Consider the following 23,849-nt stretch of genomic DNA (forward strand, 5'->3'; position numbering starts at 1 on the left):
TCCCCTGTGTGGAGGGTCAGTTCGCCTAATCCTGGTGTTGTTAGGAACTATTTACAAATGAAATGATATGTCTAGAATTTGCCTCAAAACAATCTACATTTAAGAAATATAAAAACAAGATTATTGATACTTGCTGAAGCTGAACAATAGATTGGATTCATTACACTGTTCCTCCACCTCATTTGTGTGTGAAATTTTTCATAATAGAAAGTTTAATAAAAAAAGAATGAGTTAAATCTACATGCCCAGATATGGGGGGGGGGGGTGTCTGAGCCTAGGTTACAAAGAAGTATGGTCAGGAAGGGGAATTTTGCTTGTCTTCTTGTATCCTTCCACGCTGTTTATCTTCGTAAGTGTGTAATTAAAAATACAACGTTAATGTGATTATTGGCACACCTCCTACAAAGGAAGAAAGTCTATTCAAATGACAATTACATTTTTAGTTGATTCTACAATTTCAAGGGATCTTTTTTAATCCCTTAAGAGAATATAAATCTTCATTGCAATGACCAGACTATAAATCCCATGAGTTTCCTGCCTTATGCTTTGACAGTGTATTTGGTTTACCTAGCACATGCCTGGAACTGTGTAGAACTCACACTCACTGCATTAAAAAAAAAAAAAAAAAATCACATCTGTGTCAGGAGAAGTTTTGTTTTAAATAAATACATAATTTTTAGATGCAAAGGGAAAATAAATCTTCCTACCTGCCTGCCTAGACTAATGCTTCATAAATTGTGATCCATGAAGGAAGTAATGAAATCGTGGAAGCGATTTTAACAAATGAAAAAGTCCAGCAGAGGTACATTTACCGCGAATAAAGCTGCCCAGGATAATGAAAGTGCCGGGTAGTTTGGGGTGATTTTGTTGTTGGCAGTTGATGTTCTTTCTTCTCCGCTTTTGTCTGGAATTGCAGCAGACACTGTGGTGACTGCTCCTTTTCTGCAGAGCCAAGGTTTAGCGCAGCTGTTGGACCAGGAAGCCCTTGAACCAGCCCAGCTTGGTGGGTTGAGACTCATGGGCATTCCGCAGGTGACAATTCTTCCTATAAACAAGAAAAGGGATTTGGTAAATAACGACTAGGAGAGCATGACACTCAAGTCTTGAGCGGTTTACTCCCTTCCAAAAGAGAACTTACTCAATTTACAACCCACAGGGCAGAGGGCAGGGGGGAACAGGAAATCAAATGTTCTTCAGAATCTCTATCTGGTTCTATATCATAGTCTCACTGGCCACTTTGTAATGTTTTTATTAAAGTATAAAGAAAAACAGCATGCCATGACCTGAACGAAAGATAAAGTGTTGTTTTAAATATCATCATTAACTCTGGTATAAGAAAGAGAAGAGTTTCCTCACCCCCCAGGAATCTATGACCAGGCTGTGTCCACGGGCTTGAGCATCAACCAGCCTCTCCTCCTACAGATCTACTACTACAAAGGAAACACAGGGCTGCGACTTTCCAAATTCTTAACAATTCAAGTCAGTAAAAACCTCACTAGCAGAGGGCTGAGAAACCAGCGCGAGTAACATCTGATTATTACTAAATGTCTTGAGTAGCAAATAAAAGGATCTTCATCAAAAAGTGGTTTTGAACAATATGTCTGTAAAGTTCTCAATCTTATACTTAAAAGAGACAATCAATCCGTGTAGGACCTGGTAAGGAAAGGGAGGTGCTCTTGACCTTTGGCTCCAAAGTCCCGTAAATCCCCTTAGACAACTGGGGGAGGAGGCTGACTGTACCCAGAACCGAGCCCCCTCCCCGCCCCCAGGCTCAGGGCCGCAGAGAGACTTGTCCTCAAGTAAGGGTAGTTATTATGCTGAAACATGATGGGCAGATGAGCTTGGAAGTTCTTTCCTTTCCTTTTTGCCCTTTATCTACTTGATGATCTGTGGGGAGTTTAAAGATGAAGACTGCTTTGGGAAAGTGTCCTAAAAATTATAAGACGAAGGCTACTTTACCTCTGAAATGGGACAGCCAGGAATAGGGTGCATAGAAAACAGCATAGGGGCTTCCCTGGTGGCGCAGTGGTTAAGAATTCGCCTGCCAATGCAGGGGACATGGGTTCGAGCCCTGGTCTGGGAGGATCCCACATGCTGCGGAGCAACTAAGCCCGTGCACCACAACTACTGAGCCTGCGCTCTAGAGCCCGCAAGCCACAACTACTGAGCCCGCATGCCTAGAGCCCATGCTCCACAACAAGAGAAGCCACTGCAATGAGAAGCCTGTGCGCCGCAACAAAGAGTAGCCCCCGCTCGCTGCAACTAGAGAAAGCCTGCGTGCAGCAATGAAAACCCAATGCAGCCAAAAATAAATTAAAAAGAAAAAAGAAAACAGCATAAATAAGGCTCCAGCCCTACCTGGTGGCCAGCAATGCATCTAACCACTGAAACTAGAAATTTACCAAACTTGCAGAGATGTAGCATTCCTAACTGAAGGGGGATGGGGGTGTGTGTCCATATGTTATGTTAAAAGGACACTAGGCAAAATAAGTATGATCACACGTTCAGTCTTTGGCAATGCTTGTGTTTTACAGCTACGCTCTTAAAAGATGACCAAGAAGAACTGATTTCCTCTCTATTGTGGAATTTGTCCCTAACTAAATGTTAGGAGAAAGTTGGCTGTTTATAACACATATAAGTATATTAACAGCAACAGGACTTCACAGAAAACCCTTGCAAAGAGGAGGGTCTAGAACGGCAGAAAAGCCTCTTAGATAAATAATTTTTTGGACAAGTATGTCTCAAATACCCAAAACTTGAGGATATCTTTTCAACAAATGGCTGCCAAAGGTGGGGTTGGGTGAAGGTAAAAGGTACAAACTTCCACTTATAAAATAAATTAGCCCTGGGGATGTCACGTACTGCATGGTGACTATGGTTCATAATACTGCACTGCATATTTGAAAGTTGCTAAGAAGGAAATCTTAAAACTTCCCATCATAAGAAAAAAAAATTTATGGGCTTCCCTGGTGGCGCAGTGGTTAAGAATCCACCTGCCAATGCAGGGGACACGGGTTCGATCCCTGGTCCGGGAAGATCCCACATGCTGCGGAGCAACTAAGCCCGTGCACCACAACTACTGAGCCCACGCTCTAGAGCCCGCGAGCCACAGCTACTGAGCCCACGTGCCACAACTACTGAAGCCCGCGCGCCTAGAGCCCGTGCTCCGCAACAAGAGAAGCCACCGCAACGAAGAGCAGCCCTGCTCGCCGCAAATGGAGAAAGCCCGCGCACAGTAACAAAGACCCAATGCAGCCAAAGATAAATAAATATTTTTTTTTTAAAAATTGTAACTACATGTGGTGATGGATGTGAACTGGACTTCTTGTGATCAATTCACAAAATATACAAATATTGAATCACTATGTCATACACCTAAAATTAAGGTAATATGTCAATTATACCTCAATTAGAAAAACATTAGAAGATGATATCACAAAGTTATCAAATGGATGAGAGATTTGAAGAAGATACTTGAACACCAAAAAAACAACAACAACAAGGTATTGATACGTAGACCATGTAAAGAATTGTTCCAAATAAATAAAAACTGGATGGAGATCGCAACAGAAAAAGGGACAAAGAACACAACTATGCAATTCACAGAAAAGGAAAATAAGTTACTTACAAGTACATGAGATGATCTACTTAACTACTGAGAATCATGTATTAAAACAACAAGATACAGAAAAACAAAGTCAGAGGACTGATACTACCTGACTTCAAGACTTACTACAAAGCTACAGTAATCAACACAGCGTGGTACTGGCAAAAGACTAGACAAATAGATCAATGGAACAGAGTCCAGAAATAGACCCACACTAATACAGTCACCTGATTTTTCACAAAGGGAGCAAAGGCAACACAATGAAGAAAAGATAGTCTTTTCAACAAACAGATTTAAAAAAAAGAATCTAGACAAACTTTACACCCTTCACAAAAATTAAGTCATAATGAATCAAAAACCTAATTTAAAATGCAGTACTATAAAACTCCTAGAAGATAACATAGCAGAAAAATTGAGATGACCTTGGGTTTGGTGACGCCTTTTTTTTTGGCTATGGTATAATTGACACATAACACTATATTAGTTTCAGTTGCACAACATAATCATTTGTTATTTGTATACATTGCAAAATGACCACCACAATAAGTCTAGCTATCATCTGTTACTGCACATAGCTACAAATTTTCTCTTTCTTATTTTTCTTGTGATGAGGACTTTTAAGATCTACTTTCTTAGGAACTTTAACATGCAATTCAGTATTATTAACTATAGTCACCACATAGTACATAACATCCCCATGACTTATTTATTTTATAGGTGGAAGTTAGAACCTTGTAACCCACATCAGCCATGTCTCCTACTTCCCCTAAACCCCCAGGCAACCACCAGTCTATTCTCAGGTATCTATGAGCTTGGCTTTTTTGATTTTTTTTTTTTTTTTTTCAGATTCCACATATTAGTGAGATCATATGGTATTTGTCTTTCTCGGTCTCACTTATTTCACTCAGCATAATGTCCCCAAGGGCCATCTGTATTGTCATAATTAGCAAGCTTCCATTATGTTTTATGGCTGACAGTATTTCATTGTATGTATTGATGATGACTTTCTAGACACAACACCAATGGCACGATCCATGAAAGAAATAGTTGATAAGCTGAACTTCATTAAAATTTTAAATTTCTGCTCTGTGAAAGACACTGTCAAGGAAATGAGAAGAAAAGCTACAGACTAGAAGAAAACATTTGCAAAAGACATATCTGATAGAGGACTTTTATCTGAAACATACAAATAACTCTTAAAATTCAACAATAAGAAAACAACAGATTTAAAAAAGAGAAAAAAGATCTGAATAGACACCTCACCAAAGGAGATATAAAGATGGCAAATAAGCATAGGAAAATATGCTTCATATGTCATTCCACATCACATGTCATTAGGGAAATGCAAATTAAAACAGCAACGAGATACCACCACACGCCTATGAGAATGACCAAAATCTAAACACTGGTAATGCCAAACACTAGTGAGGATGTAGAGCGGCAGGAACTCTCATTCGCTGCTGATGGAAATAGAAAGGGGTCCAGCCACTTTGAAAGACAGTTTGACAGCTCTTTACAAAACTAAACATACTCTTACCCCACAATTTAAGAGTTTCATTCCTGAGTATTTTCCCCAAAGGACTTGAAAACACAGGTCCACACAAAAGCCTGCACACAGATATTTATAGCAACTTTATTCATAATTCCCCAGACTTGAAAGCAACCAAGTTGTCCTTCAGTAGGTGAACAGATAAATAAACAGTGGTCCATCCAGATCATGGAAATGAGCTATCAAGCCACAAAAAGACATGGAGGTGACGTCCCCCCCCCCCAAAAAAAACAAAACCAGGCAGTGGAACATCAAAAGATTACTGGTAATTAAAGGAAAACCAGGTATCTCAAATTAATGAATTTAGCACTTTTCTATGTATGGGAAAATGCAAGAGCCTGAGCTTACTGAAGTTATTCCTTTGATGGGCACCTTGACTATCTAGGGCTGTTACCAGCAGGACAGCGATTTCCTCGGTTCTTGCCCACTTCAGGGAGAGAATTCAGATGAGAGACCTAGAGCAGTTTTAAGTAGCAAGGAGTTTTATTAAGCTAAGAGAAGGTGTGCTCCCGAGAAAGGATGAGAGCAGGCTGTCTGCCCCGCAATGGGGGGTAGGTTTGGGTTTTTTAGAGTGGTGGTCCCTCCCTGTGTACTGTGTCATTTGACTGACAAGTTGATTGACAGCTTTAGGTTATATAACTTTTTTCCTAGTGCGCAGGCACTTACCCATAAGCACCCAAGTGATACCCATGGTGGAGGGGAGCAAAAACCTCAATGCTAATTTATTACGAATACAGTATAATGAACCCCAGGTTACTCTGAGCCACTGTTTAGGTCTTGGTGTGCCTGAGCCAAACTGTGCTGGCGGATTTATCTTGCCTGGTCCTAATAAGGCTGGAAACTTAGCAGTCCTTGACCACAAACGGGATGATCTTTTCTCATCACCACTGTCCAGGTGGGGGAGGGAAAGATGACCCTGTCCAGGATGGGGCAAGGACCCACTCATATCTGACTACCTACCTAGTAGGGCCAGTGTGCTGTCTTTTTCCAGTCTGAACGCCTTCAGGGTGTGCCTTCAGGGCAGCGGCAGTGGCCAATAGCTTGACGGCCACCGCATCCTTTGTTTACTGAAATGGCATCCTTTGTCAACAGAGGAAACTTAAATGCATTTACTAAGTAAAAGAAGCCAATCTGAAAAGGTTACATAGTATATGATTCCAACCATATAACATTCTGGAAAGGGCACAACTACGAGAGAGTAGAAAGATCAGTGGTTGCCAGGGGTTAAGGGGGAGGGATGAGTAGGGTGAGCACAGAGGTTTTAGGGCAGTGAAGCTCTTCTGTATGACACTGTAAGGGTGGACCCATGTCACTATACATTGGTCACAACACCAAGCGTGAACCCTGATGTAAACCACGGACTTTCTCACTGCTAGTTATATGTCAGTGTAGACTCATCTCTTTCGAACAGATTACCTCTCTGGTTGACTGAAAGAAAAAAAAAAAAGCACAACGTGAGAGCTGTGAGTTAAGTTTTATTCGGGGCAAATGAGAACTACAGCCCGGGAGACAGCCTCTCAGGTAGCTTTGAGGAACTGCTCCAAAGAGGTGGGGGGAAGGGCAGAATGTATGTGATTTTAATGAAGGGGGTACGTGCCGTCAAGCACACATTTAGGCAGAAGGTTGCTGCTAGTCACAAGGAACAGATGTCACCGTTAATGATTTCAGTGCTTTTCTAGACATGAGGAGATGCAAGAACTGGGCTCATGAAATCTTCTAAAAATATCTAACTATTTGAAGGCCTGTTCTGCCAGTTTTTCCCAGAGCACAGAGGGCTTCACCCCTGATCTCCACCCTGAGCCCCTTTCAGGGGGTGCTGAAGGTCAGCGACTGCAGTGGCTCGTGACTGCAGAGGCAGATGGCAGTGCCAGTTGGTAGTTGGCACTCTGGTAAAGGATGTTTGTAGTTAGGGAGGTTGGGCAAGTGTGTGGCAGGGGGTTTATGGGAACTCTCTGTACTTTCTGCTCAATTTATCTGTGAACCTAAACTCTTCTAAAAAATAAAGACTAGGGCTTCCTTGGTGGCGCAGTGGTTGAGAATCTGCCTGCCAATGCAGGGGACACGGGTTCGAACCCTGGTCTGGGAAGATCCCACATGCCGCGGAGCAACTAGGCCCGTGAGCCACAACTACTGAGCCTGCGCGTCTGGAGCCTGTGCTCCGCAACAAGAGAGGCCGCGACAGTGAGAGGCCCGCGCACCGCGATGAAGAGTGGCCCCCGCTCGCCGCAACTAGAGAAAGCCCTCGCACAGAAACGAAGACCCAACACAGCCAAAAATAATAAATAAATAAATAAATAAAAATTTAAAAAAAATAAAGACTCTTAGGAGCGGGGGTGGGAGTGAGGCACCTCTCAGCCCACTGCCCACCTTGAAGTTCTAGAAGAGAAGCTTGACCATTGATAGAGATTTGATGAAGATGTCTCCTGAAAAAAAAAAAAATGCACAACCTAAAAGTTAAGAATTATGTTTTATTTGGGGCATTGCTGAGGACTGTAGCCCAGAAACAGCCTCTCAGAGAGCCCTGAGGAACTTCTCCAAAGAGGTATTGGAGGAGACAGGATATACAGGAGTTTCTGCTGAAAAAAAAAAAATGTAGTTGAGCATCAAAAGATTACCACTGGGGCTTCCCTGGTGGCGCAGTGGTTGAGAATCTGCCTGCCAATGCAGGGGACACGGGTACGAGCCCTGGTCTGGGAAGATCCCACATGCCGCGGAGCAACTGGGCCCGTGAGCCACAACTACTGAGCCTGCGCGTCTGGAGCCTGTGCTCCGCAACAAGAGAGGCCGCGACAGTGAGAGGCCCGCGCACCGCGATGAAGATTGGCCCCCACTTGCCGCAACTAGAGAAAGCCCTAGCACAGAAACGAAGACCCAACACAGCCAAAAATAAATAAATTAATTAATTAATTAAAAAAAAAAAAAGATTACCACTAATAACAAAAAACAGACATCGCAAGTTAACGATATTAGTGCTTTTCTCTGAATGGGAAGATGCAAGAGTCTGGGCTCACTGGAATTATTCCGTTGATATGCACCTTAACTGTTGTGAAATGAAATTTGTATTTCATTGCAAGACAAGAAAAATTTAAACACAAAAAGATTTTCTGTGCCCTTTGGCCTCCTCTCTCCCCTCTGCTGTGCATCGTGTATCAGCAATACGCACCAGCCAAGCTCCCCCATCGGCAGAAATACCCGCTCAACCATAAGGAGCAACATTCTCCCAAGATTACTGGGACAGCTCTTTAAAAGATAACATTCCTTCTTGATCTCCATAAGGGAGTCACATGGCCTTTAGACCTGGATTGTGTAAACTCTCAATAATACCTCATTTGATGTACAGCCCTGTGTCAAAAAAAAAAACCATATAACTGTGCCTTGACTTTTTCTTTTCTTTTTAGTTTTATTTTTTTGGCTGCACCATGCAACACGTGGGATCTTACTTCCCCCACCAGGGATCGAACCCACACCCACTGCAGTGGTTGTGTTGCCCTTTTGCTTACCCTTGGCGGAAAACTGATCAAGAGCTTCAAACTCAAAACAAAAAGGACCACCGCAAGACAACCATTTTTTTTTTTTAACCTTCCGGTTACTATTTCCAAAACTTTTCTATGTATTTGCTCTAAGTCTTGTGTTGCTTAGGATTTTTTTTTTTTTTTTTTTTTAGTGCTGAAAAATCTTCAGTCCAGGGCACACATGGGGTTTATAGCACAGTCTTAAATTTCCAAGCTTGATACTTTTGACCCAGATTAACTAACCTAAAGCTGTTTTCTACATTTAGAAGCACTGCCCTTAGGGAATTTCTAGACTTAGGGGCAAGGGCAGTTTTTTATGCCCCCTCTACACTGCAAAATTGGGGTTCATAACTCTACAGTTGACATGCCCACACACAATCATTCACTGCCAACTGAGTCTTTAAAGGGTGCACTGGCTGAGGCTAATTTGGGGGCCACAACTGTTGGTCCATAAGGAGACTCAAGCAAGAAGTACAAAAGGGAGACTGTTCACCTAACAGATCAGAAAAAAAAAAAGTTTGCAGGTGTCTCTGGGTGAGATTGTAGGGAACTGTTGCAACTGTTAACAGGTATCCAGAAATATCTTGCCAATGCCCTTGCATTCAAAATGTGCCCAAAGCCACAAGGGACCCCCCTGAGGTGACCAGGATCAGAGGCAGTCTCTTCCCTGGAAACCGAGATGCCCTCTGCCCAGACCCCACCTGATCCCAACACGAGCCCCTCCCTGATCTGTAGCATCTTGGGCCCTGCAATAGCCTCCGATCCTGACACCCAATGATTGTCCCATGAGAGCCCATCAGCTCTTCTTACCGGGAAGGAACAAATCTGCAAGGCAGGTCAACCTGTTTATTTATCTGTAGATACTCTTGGCCTCTTTCCACACGGAACTGAGCCAACTGTCCCTCCTGACCCTCCAAACAGGAGGAAAGTCATTTATGTGTGTCTAGTTCTTCAAACTCAGAGGGCCAATGGTTTTAACAATCATCATTTCCTGGGGATGTGGGAAAGGTGGGACGGATTTCTCCTCCAAAATCCTGGGCAGGAGCTGTGCTGAGTGGTCCATGACTTCCAGGCCAGAGTACTGGTGCAATTCTCAAAGGTTGGAAGAGAGGGTGTCAGGATGCCAATAGGGTACCTGCCTAGTCTCTTCCTCTCCTCCAAATGAACTTCAATAGCATGCCAAAACGGACCTTTGCTTCCTGGTGACCTAAAGGCTGTATGGCCTCCAAAGACCCCAGGAAACACACACACCATCCTGCATTTCCAGGAGGCAGGAAGACAGTGCCCTTGACAAAGGACTTCCCAGCTCCCCTCACTGAGCCTTCGACGTGAGAACAGGGGCTGGAGGCTGGAGTCCCTCCTCCATAAGCCTGGGAGGGAGCAATCCAGCTTCTGTCCTGCGGCCTGTTCTTCATGCATTCAAGAAATCACGTGTGACTGCCCATGGTGTCAGACATTGTTCTGAGACTTGATATCCTCACTACAACCCATGCGACGGATCTTATCCTATCACAGACGCGGAACCAAAGCACAAGGCCCATGGTTCCATCGCTAAGGAGGCTGAGCCAAGACCCAAACCCAAGCAGCCAAGCTGGTGTCCTTGTCTTAGAAACCTGTCCTCAATATTTAATATTACATACTGTCTATTTTTTAAAAATCTTTTCTAGAGTTTACCTTCCAGTGGGGTAGAGGAGGAAAACGAACGGTTAGCTTGTCAGTCATGTTTAAAATGCCATGAACAAAACTAAAGTAGGTCAAGCAGAGACAGTGGGGAAGGAGAGGACCTCTGGAGGGAACATGGACCACCGGGAAAAAGGGAACAGAATCATTCAAAAAAAAATGAGAGGGAATTCCCTGGTGTTCCAGTGGTTAGGACTCCACACTTCCATTGCAGGGGGCACGGGTTCAATCCCTAGTTGGGGAACTAAGATCCTGCAAGCCACCTGGGGTGGTCAAAAAATTTAATAAAAACAAGTGAGAAGTGTTCTTAGCAGAAGAGCAAAAATAAAAGCCCTGAAGTGCTAACAAGACGGTTTGTTTGAGGGGCAGCAAAAGGATAAGGATCTGGAGCAGAGATGCAGGCAGGTGGCAGGTTACACAGGGCGTTCTAGGTCAGGGCCAGGAGCTTGGGTTAAGTTGGCTGGAAAACCTTGGAGAATTTTGGAGTTCCTTTTGGAGGAGGGGCCATCTGATTAACGTTTTAAGAATTAAGTCTGGCTGAGGAGCCGACTGTGAGATGACTAAAAGAGAACCCCCTGAGACCTGATAGGAGCCTCTTTCAGCAGTTCTGGCAAGGCAGGTTGGCGCCGGGGTGGGGTGGGCGCCTGGACCACGTACAGGTGCAGGAAGGACTCAGGTTGGAAGTCAAGTTGACTGGGTTCGAGCAGGAAGTCCTTTTGGGTGGTCAGGCATCAAGGATGGCTTCTAGCTTGGGGCCTGAACCACTGGCCCAAAATGCTGGTGCCATTCATTTACTGAGTGAGGACGAGAACAGCTGTCTGATGGACAGGCCACACGCCTCTTGCAGAAAATGGCTCATTGCTAGTTTTTCTCCCCCATTTTTGTTCAATTGCTCCAAAAGATAGTCAACACTTGTTTCTGGTGTCATGCTTGCTCTAAGTACCCTATGTAAATCTCACAACTTCACATGAGGTCAGATGCTATTATCTTTAATTTAGAGCCTGAGCAGGGAGAGGGGGTAGGAGAGTGAATGTGGCTAAGGTCATAGGGCCAGAAAGCTCCCTGAGGGGATTCATTCTGGCCTGTGAACTACCAGGCTGGTCTCTACTAGGGAAAACTGTAGCCCCGGTTCTGATGGCTCCTCTACCCTCAGGAGTGAGCCCCACCTATGGTAATGCTTCATCCACCCTAATCCCACTTACCCTTCGGAGGCCAGGGCAGCAATTCTCTAAGTGTGGTGGAGAATTCCAGAGACCATTACAAGGGGTCTGTGTGAGGTTCTCCTTTCCTGTATACCTATCTGTAAGGCTGAATTTTCTTCACACTCCAACCTAAATAATGTGCAGCAGTAGGCTGAATGCAAATGAGAACCCAGACAGCAGTCTCCAATTTAGTTTAGAAGGATATGAAACTCTCAGTGCCAGAATATCACATCTCTCCTAGGTTATCTGACTTTTTGGTCAGAGCTGCATCTCAGAACTTGACTCCTAGACTCTTTTCCTTTTTCTCTCCAGACCCTTTTTCCCCCTAGCCCTTTTTCACCCTGTGCTCTGGGACCTCTTTCTAGCCTTAGGGGTTTCACTAAGGGTTAAGCTCAAGGGCCACCTCACCTGTGATGTTATCTCCAACACCTCAACTACACATCAAGACACATCAAGAAACCTCTTAAAATTTGATTCTTCAATGAGCAACCTTGGGGGGAAGGACATCAGGACTTAAAGGCAGAGGCAGAGACCAGAAACCAGCTGGGTGTTCCTTGTTAGGCTGGAGCAGAGTTTAAACCAGACCCCCTGCAGCTCTGGCTGCAGCCTCCTCTCTACCTCACGGTCCCAGGTTGGTCTGGCTGCAAACTGGCTTCCCTTCATCCGAGGAGCTACGTCGAGCGAATTCATGGCTTCCTCAGGTTGCAGCATCCCTGCACCAGAAAGCCACAGCAGGCCTATGTGAGGGGAGAGGGTAAGAGCCTGAACAGTTCTCTGCCTCTTTCCAAGGTTCCTTTCTGGGACTTCCCAGCTAGGCGTCCTGGGCCTGCGATTCTCGGGAACCTCAGAACCTGCGGCCAACTGGGCTCATTCCCACATGGCGGGTGGGGAGGCCCCGCCCCAGGAGGCCAGCCCCGGCCACCTCTCACAGCCTTACTCCAGGGTCCCTAGGACCAAGGGCCGGCACTGCCAAGGAGTCTGGGGCACAGCCTGGACACAGAGGCCTCCCCGGGTGGGTGCTGGCCGAGGTGCTGTTGGTGGTTGCCCGGAGGGGATAGTTAGGGAGGGGTGAGGAGGGCTGGAGGGGCGGGAACCAGGCCGCCTGCACAGACCGGTCCAGGGCACCTGGTCCTGAGGCCTCTCAACCTGCTTGCGCCGCTGGCGGTGCCGCCAGGCCACGGACTGGAGCACCCACTTGGTCTGGAACTTGCACAAATAAGAGCCGTAAACCATGACTTCGGCGAGGTCCGAAGTTTCCAGACCCTTCATCTGCAGCATGACTTTGCTCACCTGCTCGACGAATGGGATTCGAGATCCGTCGGGGCCTGTTTAGGTGAGAAGATGAGCGCTCGGGCCCAGGAGGGCCGGGGCACTCGGGTCAGAACTGGGCTCACTCACGGAACACGGCTTCCAGCAGCCCCGTCTGCACCTGGAACACCCCGGGCTCCTTCAGGACTTCGGGAGCCCCCACCCAAGGTGGGATGTCGTTCCGCTCGGGCAGCTTTCCCATCTTCAGGGCGTCTAAACCAACCCTGCTCGGAGCTCGGACGTAGGCTGGGCAGGACGCTGCCTCCGGCGGAAAGTTAAGCACACGGGCGGGCCACGCCCCGCGCCCCGCTCCCCTGGCCAACCCCCATCCAGGCCCCGCCCCGCCCCATCCAGGCCCCGCCCCCGGCCCGGCAGCTAAATCCCGCACTCGCCACGCCACGCCCGCCCCGCGCCGCCTTCGTCTCCGGTTGACTGTCTAGGGCGCTTCCCCGCCCACCTCCGGCTCCCGAGCGCGGGTGGGCCCAGCTGTCTCCGAGTTGACTTGGGCTCCCACCTGGTTTAACTCGTTTCCTCTGCACCAAAATCCCTTCACCTTGGGAATGAGTGGGGAGACGGCGCTAGAAACCCTTGTTATTCTAGAAACAGTGGCTGGGCCTGAACCCCGGAAAGCAGTACAGGTTTGGGGGTGCGACGGCCACCCAGCTGCCAAATCGAGCCCCTGCCTTCCATGTTCCAAAGGAGGGTGTGTCTTCCCTTGGCCTAAGGGAGCCGGACCCCGGGACTTCACTGCGGGGCGAGCCCTGCAACTTCAGGAGACTGAGGAGGCACTCCTGCCACTTAACGAAGAGGAAAATGAGATTCCGATATTCATTTTCTTCCAGGGTCCTGATAGGGGCTCTGAAGTGCCCCACGGTTCACGTTCCTTGAAGCCCCTGAGTCTGGAACTTTTGAATCTACCCGGATTTCGAAGCTCACGTGGCCTAAACTATGTGGTCCGGCCTTCAGGCCCTAAACAAACTTGTTTTATTCATTTAAAAAAACAGATTGCTCTAAACACTGCACTAAATCTATCCGATGGGGGTGTGTTTCAATGTTTAGGGCTTCACAGACAGAGATGAAGCTGGCTTTTCCCAAGATCATGTTCTGATAACATCTAATGTCCCCTCAGCAGCCTTCATGGCCACTTATTAGGGCAGACCTCTTCACCTGCAATCAAAACCTGTGGGTTGGTTGTTCTTTTGCAGCCACCAGTGTAATCAATTCAGATAATAATCAATGGCTAACTATCAAATGAAAGGTTATTAACTGGATATTGAAGAGTTCTGGCAAGCCTAGCCCATAGATTATGAATTACAAAGAAGAAAATATTCCTTCACAATAGCGACTTGGAGGGCAGATGCCACCTTAACCAAAGACCACAATTAGCATCACCAACAATGGGACCAATGGACTACTGGTCTGTCAAAGCCATGAAAACAAAAAAGCAGAAGGTCATCTTATTAGTAAAGAGACAACCAAGTGCTATGCATGATTCAAACCCTGAATCAAAGAGAAAGAACATTTCAGGACAGTGGAGGAAATTTTAACATGGACTATATTGTAAAATAGTGTTTGATTGTATGTTCTATAATATACAATTTCTAGAGTGTGGTGCCTTTATGGCATAAGAAAAGGTCCTTGTTCTAACAAGAAACATGTTGAAATATGTAAAGTGTTGATATCTACAATCCACTTACAAATAGTTCAGCACGCCCCAAAAATGAAACCCCCAAATTATATATGTAGAGAGAGAGAGAGAGAGAGAGAGAGAGAGAGAGAGGGAGGGAATCAATGTGACAAATATCAAGAGTTGGTTCTCAGTGAAGGATATACAGAATTCTTTCTACTCTTCCGTAGTTCTCAATTTCAATGAAAGGGAAATAAAGTACTAATGTGTCAGGTAGCTAATAAAAAGTAACTCTTCTGAGGGAAGAACAAAGTGTAAACCATCCCCTCGTGAGGACTTCCTTTATCATGCTTTCTAAACACCCCCCTCCCCCATATACACACCATTTCTTTGACTGCAAGTTCAACATGGTATTTATTTATTTATTTTTGGCTGTCTTGGGTCTTCATTGCTGTGCACGGGCTTTCTCTAGTTATGGCGAGCCGGAGCTACTCTTCCTTGCTGTGCACTTGCTTCTCGTTGCGGTGGCTTCTCTTGTTGCGGAGCAGGGGCTCTAGGCGCGCGGGCTTCAGTAGTTGTGGCACACGGGCTCTAGAGCACAGGCTCAGTAGTTGTGACGCACGGGCTTAGTTGCTTGGCAGCATGCGGAATCTTCCCAGACCACGGATCGAACCCATGTTCCCTGCGCTGGCAGGCAGATTCTTAACCACTGCACCACCAAGGAAGTCCCTCGATATGGTATTTAAAGAAGCAGATAGATGAGCACAGGAATTGCATCCAACTTAAGAGTATTAGAGAGAAGCCTGCGTAATTATACACACTTATTTCAAACTTGTAACACTGTACAAACTTATACAGTAAACAACCGGGACTTAAACTACAGGCTCAAAAAGTATGACTATCAAACAAATTTGTATACTAATGACTAACATCCTTTGTAAGGAGTTTGTGTACGCTTAGAATCAGCACAGGTGTGGCACATCAGCAGTTTATAAGCACCCATTTCCCCCACTCCTATCAAGGATTCTCAGCTGTTTGCCTTGCTGCTGGAAGAAGTGACTCTGGATTGATTTTTCATTAACAGATATTGAACCTAGAATTGCAGATTCAAATTGCTGGCAGGAGAGTAGTGTGATTTACTAAGGGGAGTTAGATTCCCCCTCCCTGAACCCTCCTCAAAAAGGTGCCACCAACTCCTTCCTGCTTGGGGGGTAGGGATTCCTATCTTAATTTTTTTTTATTCCTAGGAAGCAGTTGTTTCTGTGTCTCCAGGCCCACCTTTAGCTTCCGAGCCTGGCTCTGTGAGTACACATGAGACGAAACCACTTAAAATTCACTCTCAATCCCAAATATTACCGGCCGGCAGCTTTTCATCTGAAGCAGGTGGGAACCTCAGGTTCAGCCGGAGGGAGGGTATGATCCCTCTCCCCCACTCTGAGTACACAGACTGCTGGGCAGGGAACATGGAAGGTGGGCAGTTGGCAGGGAGCTCACGATGTCCCCCACCACGGAACTCAGAGGTCAGGCAGGTAAGTGCCAGGTGCACTGAACCGGAGGTGCCAGAGGCAGCCAGGGCTCTTCCTCTGGGCCTTCTGGAAACTCAGGGCACCTCCTGGTCAGCCACACCTGAAGTTCCGGCCATCCACCCCTTGGCGTGTCAGTGGGAGCCCGAGGGGACCCCCGAGCGCACGGCTGGGCACGGTCCTTGGGGCGCTGCCACAGCAAAGGCGGTCCCGGCGACACCCGTTCCTCCCTCCTCTTTCTGAGGAAAAGGCCACCAAGAGGGCCAGCATCTCTTTGGCCAGGGACCCTCCGCCCTGCCACGGGCGCGGGATTTTACCGGAGTTTCCAGGAAGTGCTCCCTCGGGCCCAGAGCAGTCACCGCAGCCCAGATCCCCATGAGCAGTCCGTCCTCCCCCTCCTTCGCCCCTGTGCGAAGATTCTAGCCCATCACTTGGGTTCCGATCCAAGGTTTGCGCGGGGGGAGCGGGCGCGACCCCCACGAGCTTCGCGCTTGTGTCCGGAAACACACCCGCCGCCGGCACCCGAGCGGCCCCGGCTTCTCCAGTCTCCGGACGCGGCCCGCCCAGCGCCTGCGCCTCGTCTCCCGAGGGCCCAGCACCGGGAACGCCCAGGCCTCCAGCGCCCGGTTCCCGCGACGCCGCCCGTGGAGACACGCCCGGGGACGTGCTTCCCGGCTCCGGCTCTGGCCCCGGAGCCCCCGACGACTGCGGCAGTGCCCGAGCCGAGTCCGGGGGAGACGGAGCGGAGGGGCCGGGGGTGGAGGAGCTCCGGAAGCGACTGTGAGGGCGCCTGCGGCCCGAACCTGCGGACCCTTGGCCCGCGCCCTTCCACGGGCGCCGAGGATCGTGACCTCGCGTCGCCCAGCGCGTGGGGCACTGCCGAGCCCAGAAGGCCCTGGTTCCCCCTCGGGAGGAGCCTGAGGAGAGGAGAGCGGGCGCGGAGCCGCGCCCCGCAAAGCGCCGTCGGAGGGAGGGTGGCGAGTGGGGGTCACGCGGGGCGGAGTGGAGCCCGCGAGCCCGGCCCTAAGCGCAGCGCAGACGCCAGCAAGGACGGCGACCAGGGACCCAGGCGCGAGGCCCACCGCCTGGACGGTCCCCGGCCCGACTCTCCGAAGACGGGTGCAGGCAGCGACACCCCGACGTGCGTCCCCGGGGGCCCCGCGAGCCTGCGGGCTCCGGCCACCACCCGCGCCTCCAGGCCTCCGCGGCAGTGGGAGCCCGGGAGGCCGACGCACTCTTCCATTTCCACGTGCTCTGCCTCGGCGTCGGCCACGTGCAGGCCGCGGTGGGCGGAAAGGATGAGCTCTTTCCACGGGGCTCTGGGGACCCCAAGGGCCGATGAGCAGGCCTGGCGCTCAGTCTCAGCGCGACCCCGCCCTTCCTGGAGGCCTAGCCGGGCAGCTGATCTCAGGCTGGCTTAGGACCAAGAGCAATGCGCAGGGACACTCACTGAGCCACCCTCTGCCACAGGCCGCTCGCGGCCGCTTCCAGCCCTGCACGACTGTCGGGGCTTCCCATTTCTTAGGTCTCAGTGTAACCCGCGGGGGAGGGGGCACAGGGCGTCTGAATCCTGAAACCTGAGGGAGGGGACGACCTGAGAGCAAGTATAGTGAGAACTCTCCAACAGAATATGTCGAACTCTGTATCTTATTGACGAACGATTTTAAGTTGCTTCTATTACGGCTCTATCTATGATACTCAGTCCAAATTTACTATCCGATTTTGTTGGCTTCCATTTATCCACTGTCCTGAACAAATCAGAATAAACCATTAGGCTCATTAAACATATTTGAGAGTGCTTCCTTTATAGATGAAAGGACACAGAAAGAATTAGAGATAAAAGGACAGGAGAATTTTTAATACTCTGGCTATTTATTGACCTACTGCTTTTCAAAAAATGTCCCTTGAACGTCTGAAAAAAATCACTTGATTAAAATAAAAATGGTTCCCAATTGCAGCATCCAGATTTCAGTTGTTACTTTATTGCAAAACACTGTATTTAAAAGTTAAATGTTTTTAAATTTATTTATTTATTTACTTATGGCTGTGTTGGGTCTTCGTTTCTGTGCGAGGGCTTTCTCTAGTTGTGGCAAGTGGGGGCCACTCTTCATTGCTGTGCGCGGGCCTCTCACTATAGTGGCCTCTCTTGTTGCAGAGCACAGGCTCCAGACGCGCAGGCTCAGTAATTATGGCTCACGGGCCCAGTTGCTCCGCGGCATGTGGGATCTTCCCAGACCAGGGCTCGAACCTGTGTCCCCTGCATTGGCAGGCAGATTCTCAACCACTGCGCCACCAGGGAAGCCCAGGTTAAATGTTTTTTAATGAGTACACCAACCAAATAGAATCTGTTGTTCCCTGGATTTTTAGGTAACAACACACCCTGTGGTACTAAGAGATGAGCTTCTCAAGCTTGAATGTACAGAAGAGGCACTTGGGGGTCTTGTTAAAATGCAGGTTCAGTAGGTCTGGGGCAGGCTTAAGGTTCCTCATTTTTCAGTTTCTTGGGTAATGCTCATGCTGCTAGTTAATGGATCACATTTTGAGTAGCAAGGTTATTGATACCTCCACTATCTACCTAAAACCACGTCTAGAACATAAAAACCAGCAGATAGAAAAGTGTGAGGTAATTAGCAGGTTATCTAGTGCACGCTCTCTCAAGCTCTGTATAACAGCATGTGCTGGCCGCCATCCATTTTCAACAGGAGGGAATCCCTTAAATAGCCTGCTTTACCCCCAGCCCCCCCACCAGGTCCCTCCTCCAGGTCCCCAAGTAGAAAGGGGATTATTCATTGCCATTGGTCAATTGCCACGCCGGCATGTGAGCCCAGATATTCTGATTTTTATGTGAAATTTCCCATTTTTATAATGTTGGCACCTGATTCAAAAGGTAGAACCTGAAACTAACACAACATTGTAAATCAAATATATTCCATTATAAAATAAAATTTTTTTTTAAGGTAGAAGAAAAAAATGGCGTGGGTAAAACAAAACACACCTGTAAGAATCACTAGGCCTGGGCTTCCCTGGTGGCGCAGTGGTTAAGAATCCGCCTGCCAATGCAGGGGACACGGGTTCGAGCCCTGGTTCCTAGTCCAGGAAGATCCCACATGCTGCGGAGCAACTAAGCCCGTGAGCCACAACTACTGAGCCTGCGCTCTAGAGCCCTCGACACACAACTACTGAGCCCGCATATCACAACTATTGAAACCCACGCACCTAGAGCCTGTGCTCCGCAAAAAGAAGCCACCGCAATAAGAAGCCCACGCACCGCAACGAAGAGTAGCCCCCGCTCGCCGCAACTAGAGAAAGCCCGCATGCAGCAAGGAAGACCCAATGCAGCCCCAAAAATAATAATAATAAAAATAAAGAAAGAAATTTATAAAATAAAGTATTCTTTAAAAAAAAAAAAGAATCACTAGGCCTGTGGAAACTGGTTAGCAATCTCCAAAGTGTGCTGTTCCTTCCAGGTACACCTGTATCCTCAGCCTCTGAGAAACAGTGTGCTTCCAAACCTGTGTGACGCCTCAGGTCTAATCCCTCACTGCTTCCTCTCTATCCCAGATTCTCCCCAGCCTTCAGGGGCACAGAACCTGCTTTGCTTCCATCTTGTTCTCCATCAACTCTCTCCAAGTTGATATACAGGCTTAATGCAATTCCTATTAAAGTGCCAGCAAGGTTCTTTCATAGATATAGGCTAGATTATTTTAACATTTATATGAAAAAGTAAAGGAACTTGAATAGCTAAAACAATTTTGAAAAAAAAAGATCAGTGTGCCTAAATTTAATTATTATTATATAGCTATAGTAATCAAGACTGTGCAGTGTTGGCAGATTAAATGTAAAATGTATAGCTATAAAACCTTTACAGGAAAACATAGGAGTAAATCTTTGGGAACTAGGGTTAAGCTAAGAGTCCTTAGACTTGTCACCAAATGGTTGATCCATAAGAGAAAAAACTGATCAATTGGACCTCACCTAAAGGTTTTGTGGAAAAGCCTGTTAATAATATGAAAAGGCATGGGCATTTCCTGGTGGTTCAGCTGTTAGGACTCCGCACTTTCACTGCCAGAGAGCACAGGTTCGATCCCTGGTCAGGGAACTAACATCCCACGTGCAGCAAAAAAAAAAAAAAAAAGACAAACTACAATTGGGAGAGAATATTTCCAAATCCTATATTCAACAAAGGATTAATATCAAGAATATATAAAGAACTCTCAAAACTCAGGAGTGAAAAAATCAATGCAATTAGAAAATAAGCAAAAGACACTCCAGTGAAGAGAGGATACACAGATGGCTAATAAACACATGAAAAGATGTTCCTCATCATTTGCTATTAGGGAAACATAAATTAAAACAGTATACAACTATCAGAGTGACTAAAATAAAAATCAGGGCCAACCCCAAAGCCGGTGAGGATTCAGAGAACTAGATCACTCATTCATACATTGCTGGTGGAAGGGAAAATGGTACAACAACTTTAGAGACAACCTGATAGTTTCTCCAATGATTAAACATATCGTTACCATATGACCCAGCAATTCCTCCCCTAGCTATACACCCAAGAGAAATGAAAACGTATGTCCACACAAAAACCTGCACATGAATGTTCACAGCAGCTTTACCTGCAATAGCCAAAAGCTGGAAACAACACATTCGCTTCAACAAGTGAATGGATAAACAAACTGCGGTACATTTATACCATGGACTATTATACAGCAAGAAAAAGAATCCACTGACAGAAGCAACAACCTGGGGACTTCCCTGGTGGTCCAGTGGTTAAGACTCTGCCCTTCCACTGCAAGGGGTGCGGGTTTGATCCCTGGTCAGGGGACTAAGATCCCACATGCCCCATGGCGCAGCCCAAAATACCCAGAAAAATAAATCTCCGTGCTCATAGTCTAGTGGTAGTAGTGCTGGTGATGAGGAAACAGACATGTAAGCCAGACTGAGTAAAATTCATACCTGGCTGGATAATTTGGAAGAAATGAAAGCAAGTCAGGAGGGTGAAGTTGTGATTTCAAATCCGGAGCACATGGAAGGTCTCCCTGAGAACCAGGTACAAGTCATGAAGATACTAGTGGTGGTGTGGGGTCTGGAAGGGGCCGGAGCTACACACTCAGGAGGGAAGAGGGACAGTTCAAGGGCCCTGAAGCTAGAGCATGGGGCGGGGTAGGGGTACTGTCTAAGGAACTGGCGCTGGGACTAGAAAAAGTGGGGACACAGCAAAGAGGGCGGGGACCCTGCTGTAAAACTTTCAGCCTGTACTCAGAGAAAAATAGGCAGCCTTTCGTGGTTTAAGTGACTCAGTTTAATCTCCCTTCGATGGAATTCCTCTGGCCCTTGTGTTGGAGAAGAGACCTAAGGGGGATGAGGGCAGACAGGAGGATGCTGCAGTGCCCAGAGAGCTGGGAGCGGCTTGGACCACGTGGTAGCAGGGAGCTGGTAAGAAGTGACTAGACTTTGGATACACCCTGAAGTTCCACCTAAGGGGATTTGTTGAAGGGTTGGGTTAAAAAAAAAAAAAAAAAAAAAAAAAAAAGACAAAGAGAAATCTTAGAAGGACTCCAGGGTTTGGTGCTGGAAATTCTGAAAGATGGCATTGCTGTGAACTGATGCGGGGAAGACCACAGGAGTAGCAAGTGTGCTCACAGGGTGGTGAGGGCAACTTGATGATTAATTACAGGGAAGCCTGAAGGGCTGGGAAAGTGAGTCCGGCGTCGTTGGCATAGCCATGCGATTTAAAGCCAGGAAACTGCAGAGACCATCGAGGGGACAAGCGGTAGCGATTGGGAGAGAAGATGGGGAGCGTGTCCCTCGGGTCTTTGTAGGGGGTGCGGGGAGGTGATGGGGAAGGGAGGGCTGGCCCCCGCGCTTCCTTTTTCCTGCTCACACCGAGTAAGGCGACTTGCCCCAGCCCTCGTGGGACCGGATCCTGAACAGGACACCTCTCTGTCCCGCCCCAAGTCCCAGCGCCCGCGCCCAGACCCAGCCCAGTCCGGACCTTGAGAACCTGAGACCTGAGGGTAGGGTCGCGATCGCCACCCGGGAAGTTTGAGGTCCGGCCGCCAGCGCCGCCGCCCGCAGCGCGAGCCAGGTGACCCACAGGGTCCGAGCAGACACGGAGACGGAGGGGGAGACCCTGTGGGCCCCGACGCCCCTCCTCCCCTGCGTCCTTCCGCGCTCTTAGCCGGTCACAGGGTGCGCTGGACGGCGCGCGACTTCGGCCCCCAGGAACTGGGCGCCAGGGACTGTCGGGGGCGGGGCGGTGTCTGGCCAGATCTAATCGCTTTCTCTGCAAACTCCGGACCTTAGAAAGGAATCCTGAAACGCGCGCTCTTCCCGGAACAGAGCTGCTCAGGAGATCGCGTTTTAAATCGGATGAGGCTAGGAGCCTCATCTCCCTTCCTAAGACGCCACTTCGGTTCCCGCCACTAGGACGATTCCGGGGAAGGGTCGAGGGTCTTCGGCGTCTTCACGGGGAAACACCCCGCCCAAGAGACACGTGGCCCCAGTTTTTCCTACGAACCACCTGCAGTCCAGAGCGAGCGCAGGTCCCAGGGGCGCCAGAGCACCGGCCCGGAGTCGCCCCCCAACCCTGGGGCGGCTCTGCGCGCGGTCGGGGGCCCGAGGGTTCCCGTCCCCTCGTGTCTCCAGGGTCTTGTCGCCGTCCCCGGGGACCTCCCAGTGGAGCCACTGGTGATGAAGCCCAGCCGCGCGGCCCCTAGAAGCGGAGGAGGTGTCAGCCTCAACTCGGCAATTCCTGGAACAAGAGGCAGCTAACCTCACGTTCTCCCCCTTCATCACTGAGCCCCTTCATGTTGCTGCATTCTGCCTTTTTAAAACCCTCCCCCGCTCCGTAAGGAGCATAACAATATGTATTCAACTATGACAATTTGCAGAGTGCAGATTTTCCCCAGGGGAGGAACTTAGTCTCCTTGGAAGACTTCTAATAACCGGAGACACTCTTGCCAGAGGGAGTAGGACTGGGCAGTCCTTGGTAAGTGCTGGAGGTGGAAGCCTGGCCTGAGCCTTCCCTGAGCCTTCAGTTTTGTGCCCCCCCCCGCACGACCCCGGATAAAACCCAATCCTCCTCCACTGGGGTCTGACTGTCTTCCTCCTCTCCAGACGGGTACCACTCGGCACCCCACCAATGCCGCCTTCCCACTGTCCACCTCTATGGTAGCTTGATTTCTGCTTCTTTTTTTTTTTTTAATAAATTTATTTATTTTATTTATTTTTGGCTGGGTTGGGTCTTTGTTGCTGCGCGCAGGCTTTCTTTAGTTGTGGAGAGCAGGGGCTACTCTTCGTTGCGGTGCGCAGGCTTCTCATTGCTGTGACTTCTCTTGTTGCGGAGCACAGGCCCTAGGCACGCAGGCTTCAGTAGTTGCAGCACGCGGGCTCAGTAGTTGTGGCTCGCGGGCTCTAGAGTGCAGGCTCAGTAGTTGTGGCACACGGGCTTAGTTGCTCCGCGGCACGTGGGGTCTTCCCGCACCAGGGCTCGAACCCGGGTGCCCTGCATTGGCAGGCAGATTCTTAACCACTGTGCCAGCAGGGAAGCCCGATTTCTGCTTCTTAAAGTGGCTACTTCTCCAACATTCCTCAATATCCTCTTGCAAAAGGGGATTTTTGTTAGGATATGGAAGGGCAGAATTTCAGTGTTGGTTAAGTCAAACTCTGGAAGGTTAAAACCTTGAACACTTGAGTTATTTCAATACATCATTCTGAGAAAATCTTACAGCCGAATGTTAAAGGTCATGGCTGCTGTAGGACGGGGTTGAAGCAAGCATCATCCTATGTGATGTCCTAGGAAGTCTCACCATTTCACACGCTCTGCTTCCCAC

General features: G+C 48.3%; 1 protein-coding gene across 2 annotated transcripts; it reads right to left on the reverse strand.

Moving 5' to 3' along the window:
* Positions 1 to 757: 757 nt before the first annotated feature.
* LOC309634703 (uncharacterized protein) lies at positions 758 to 13,091 on the reverse strand. 2 transcript variants are annotated; one of them, XM_082405123.1, is made up of 2 exons: positions 12,949 to 13,091; positions 758 to 1,045 (listed from the first exon to the last, which is right to left on the reverse strand). In XM_082405123.1, the coding sequence occupies exons 1-2, from the start codon at positions 13,058 to 13,060 to the stop codon at positions 777 to 779; spliced, it is 381 nt and encodes a 126-aa protein (XP_082261249.1). In that variant the 5' UTR covers positions 13,061 to 13,091; the 3' UTR covers positions 758 to 776. The 2 variants fall into 2 exon arrangements, 1 of the variants encoding a protein (XP_082261249.1); XR_014248313.1 differs by lacking the exon at positions 12,949 to 13,091 and adding an exon at positions 12,841 to 12,945 and having other exon boundaries at positions 959 to 1,045.
* Positions 13,092 to 23,849: the final 10,758 nt, after the last annotated feature.

The sequence above is a fragment of the Balaenoptera borealis genome (genome assembly GCF_965194805.1).
Source record: "Balaenoptera borealis genome assembly, chromosome: 9".
Taxonomy (NCBI): Eukaryota; Metazoa; Chordata; class Mammalia; order Artiodactyla; family Balaenopteridae; genus Balaenoptera; species Balaenoptera borealis.

Bases quoted from the DNA above. Each gene is read 5' to 3' on its own strand.
- LOC309634703 (XM_082405123.1), bottom strand. From the start codon at position 13,060: ATGGGAAAGCTGCCCGAGCGGAACGACATCCCACCTTGGGTGGGGGCT. The intron at 1,046-12,948 runs GTGAGTGAGCCC...TCTTGTTTATAG, and splicing joins GCTGCTGGAAGCCGTGTTCC to GAAGAATTGTCACCTGCGGA.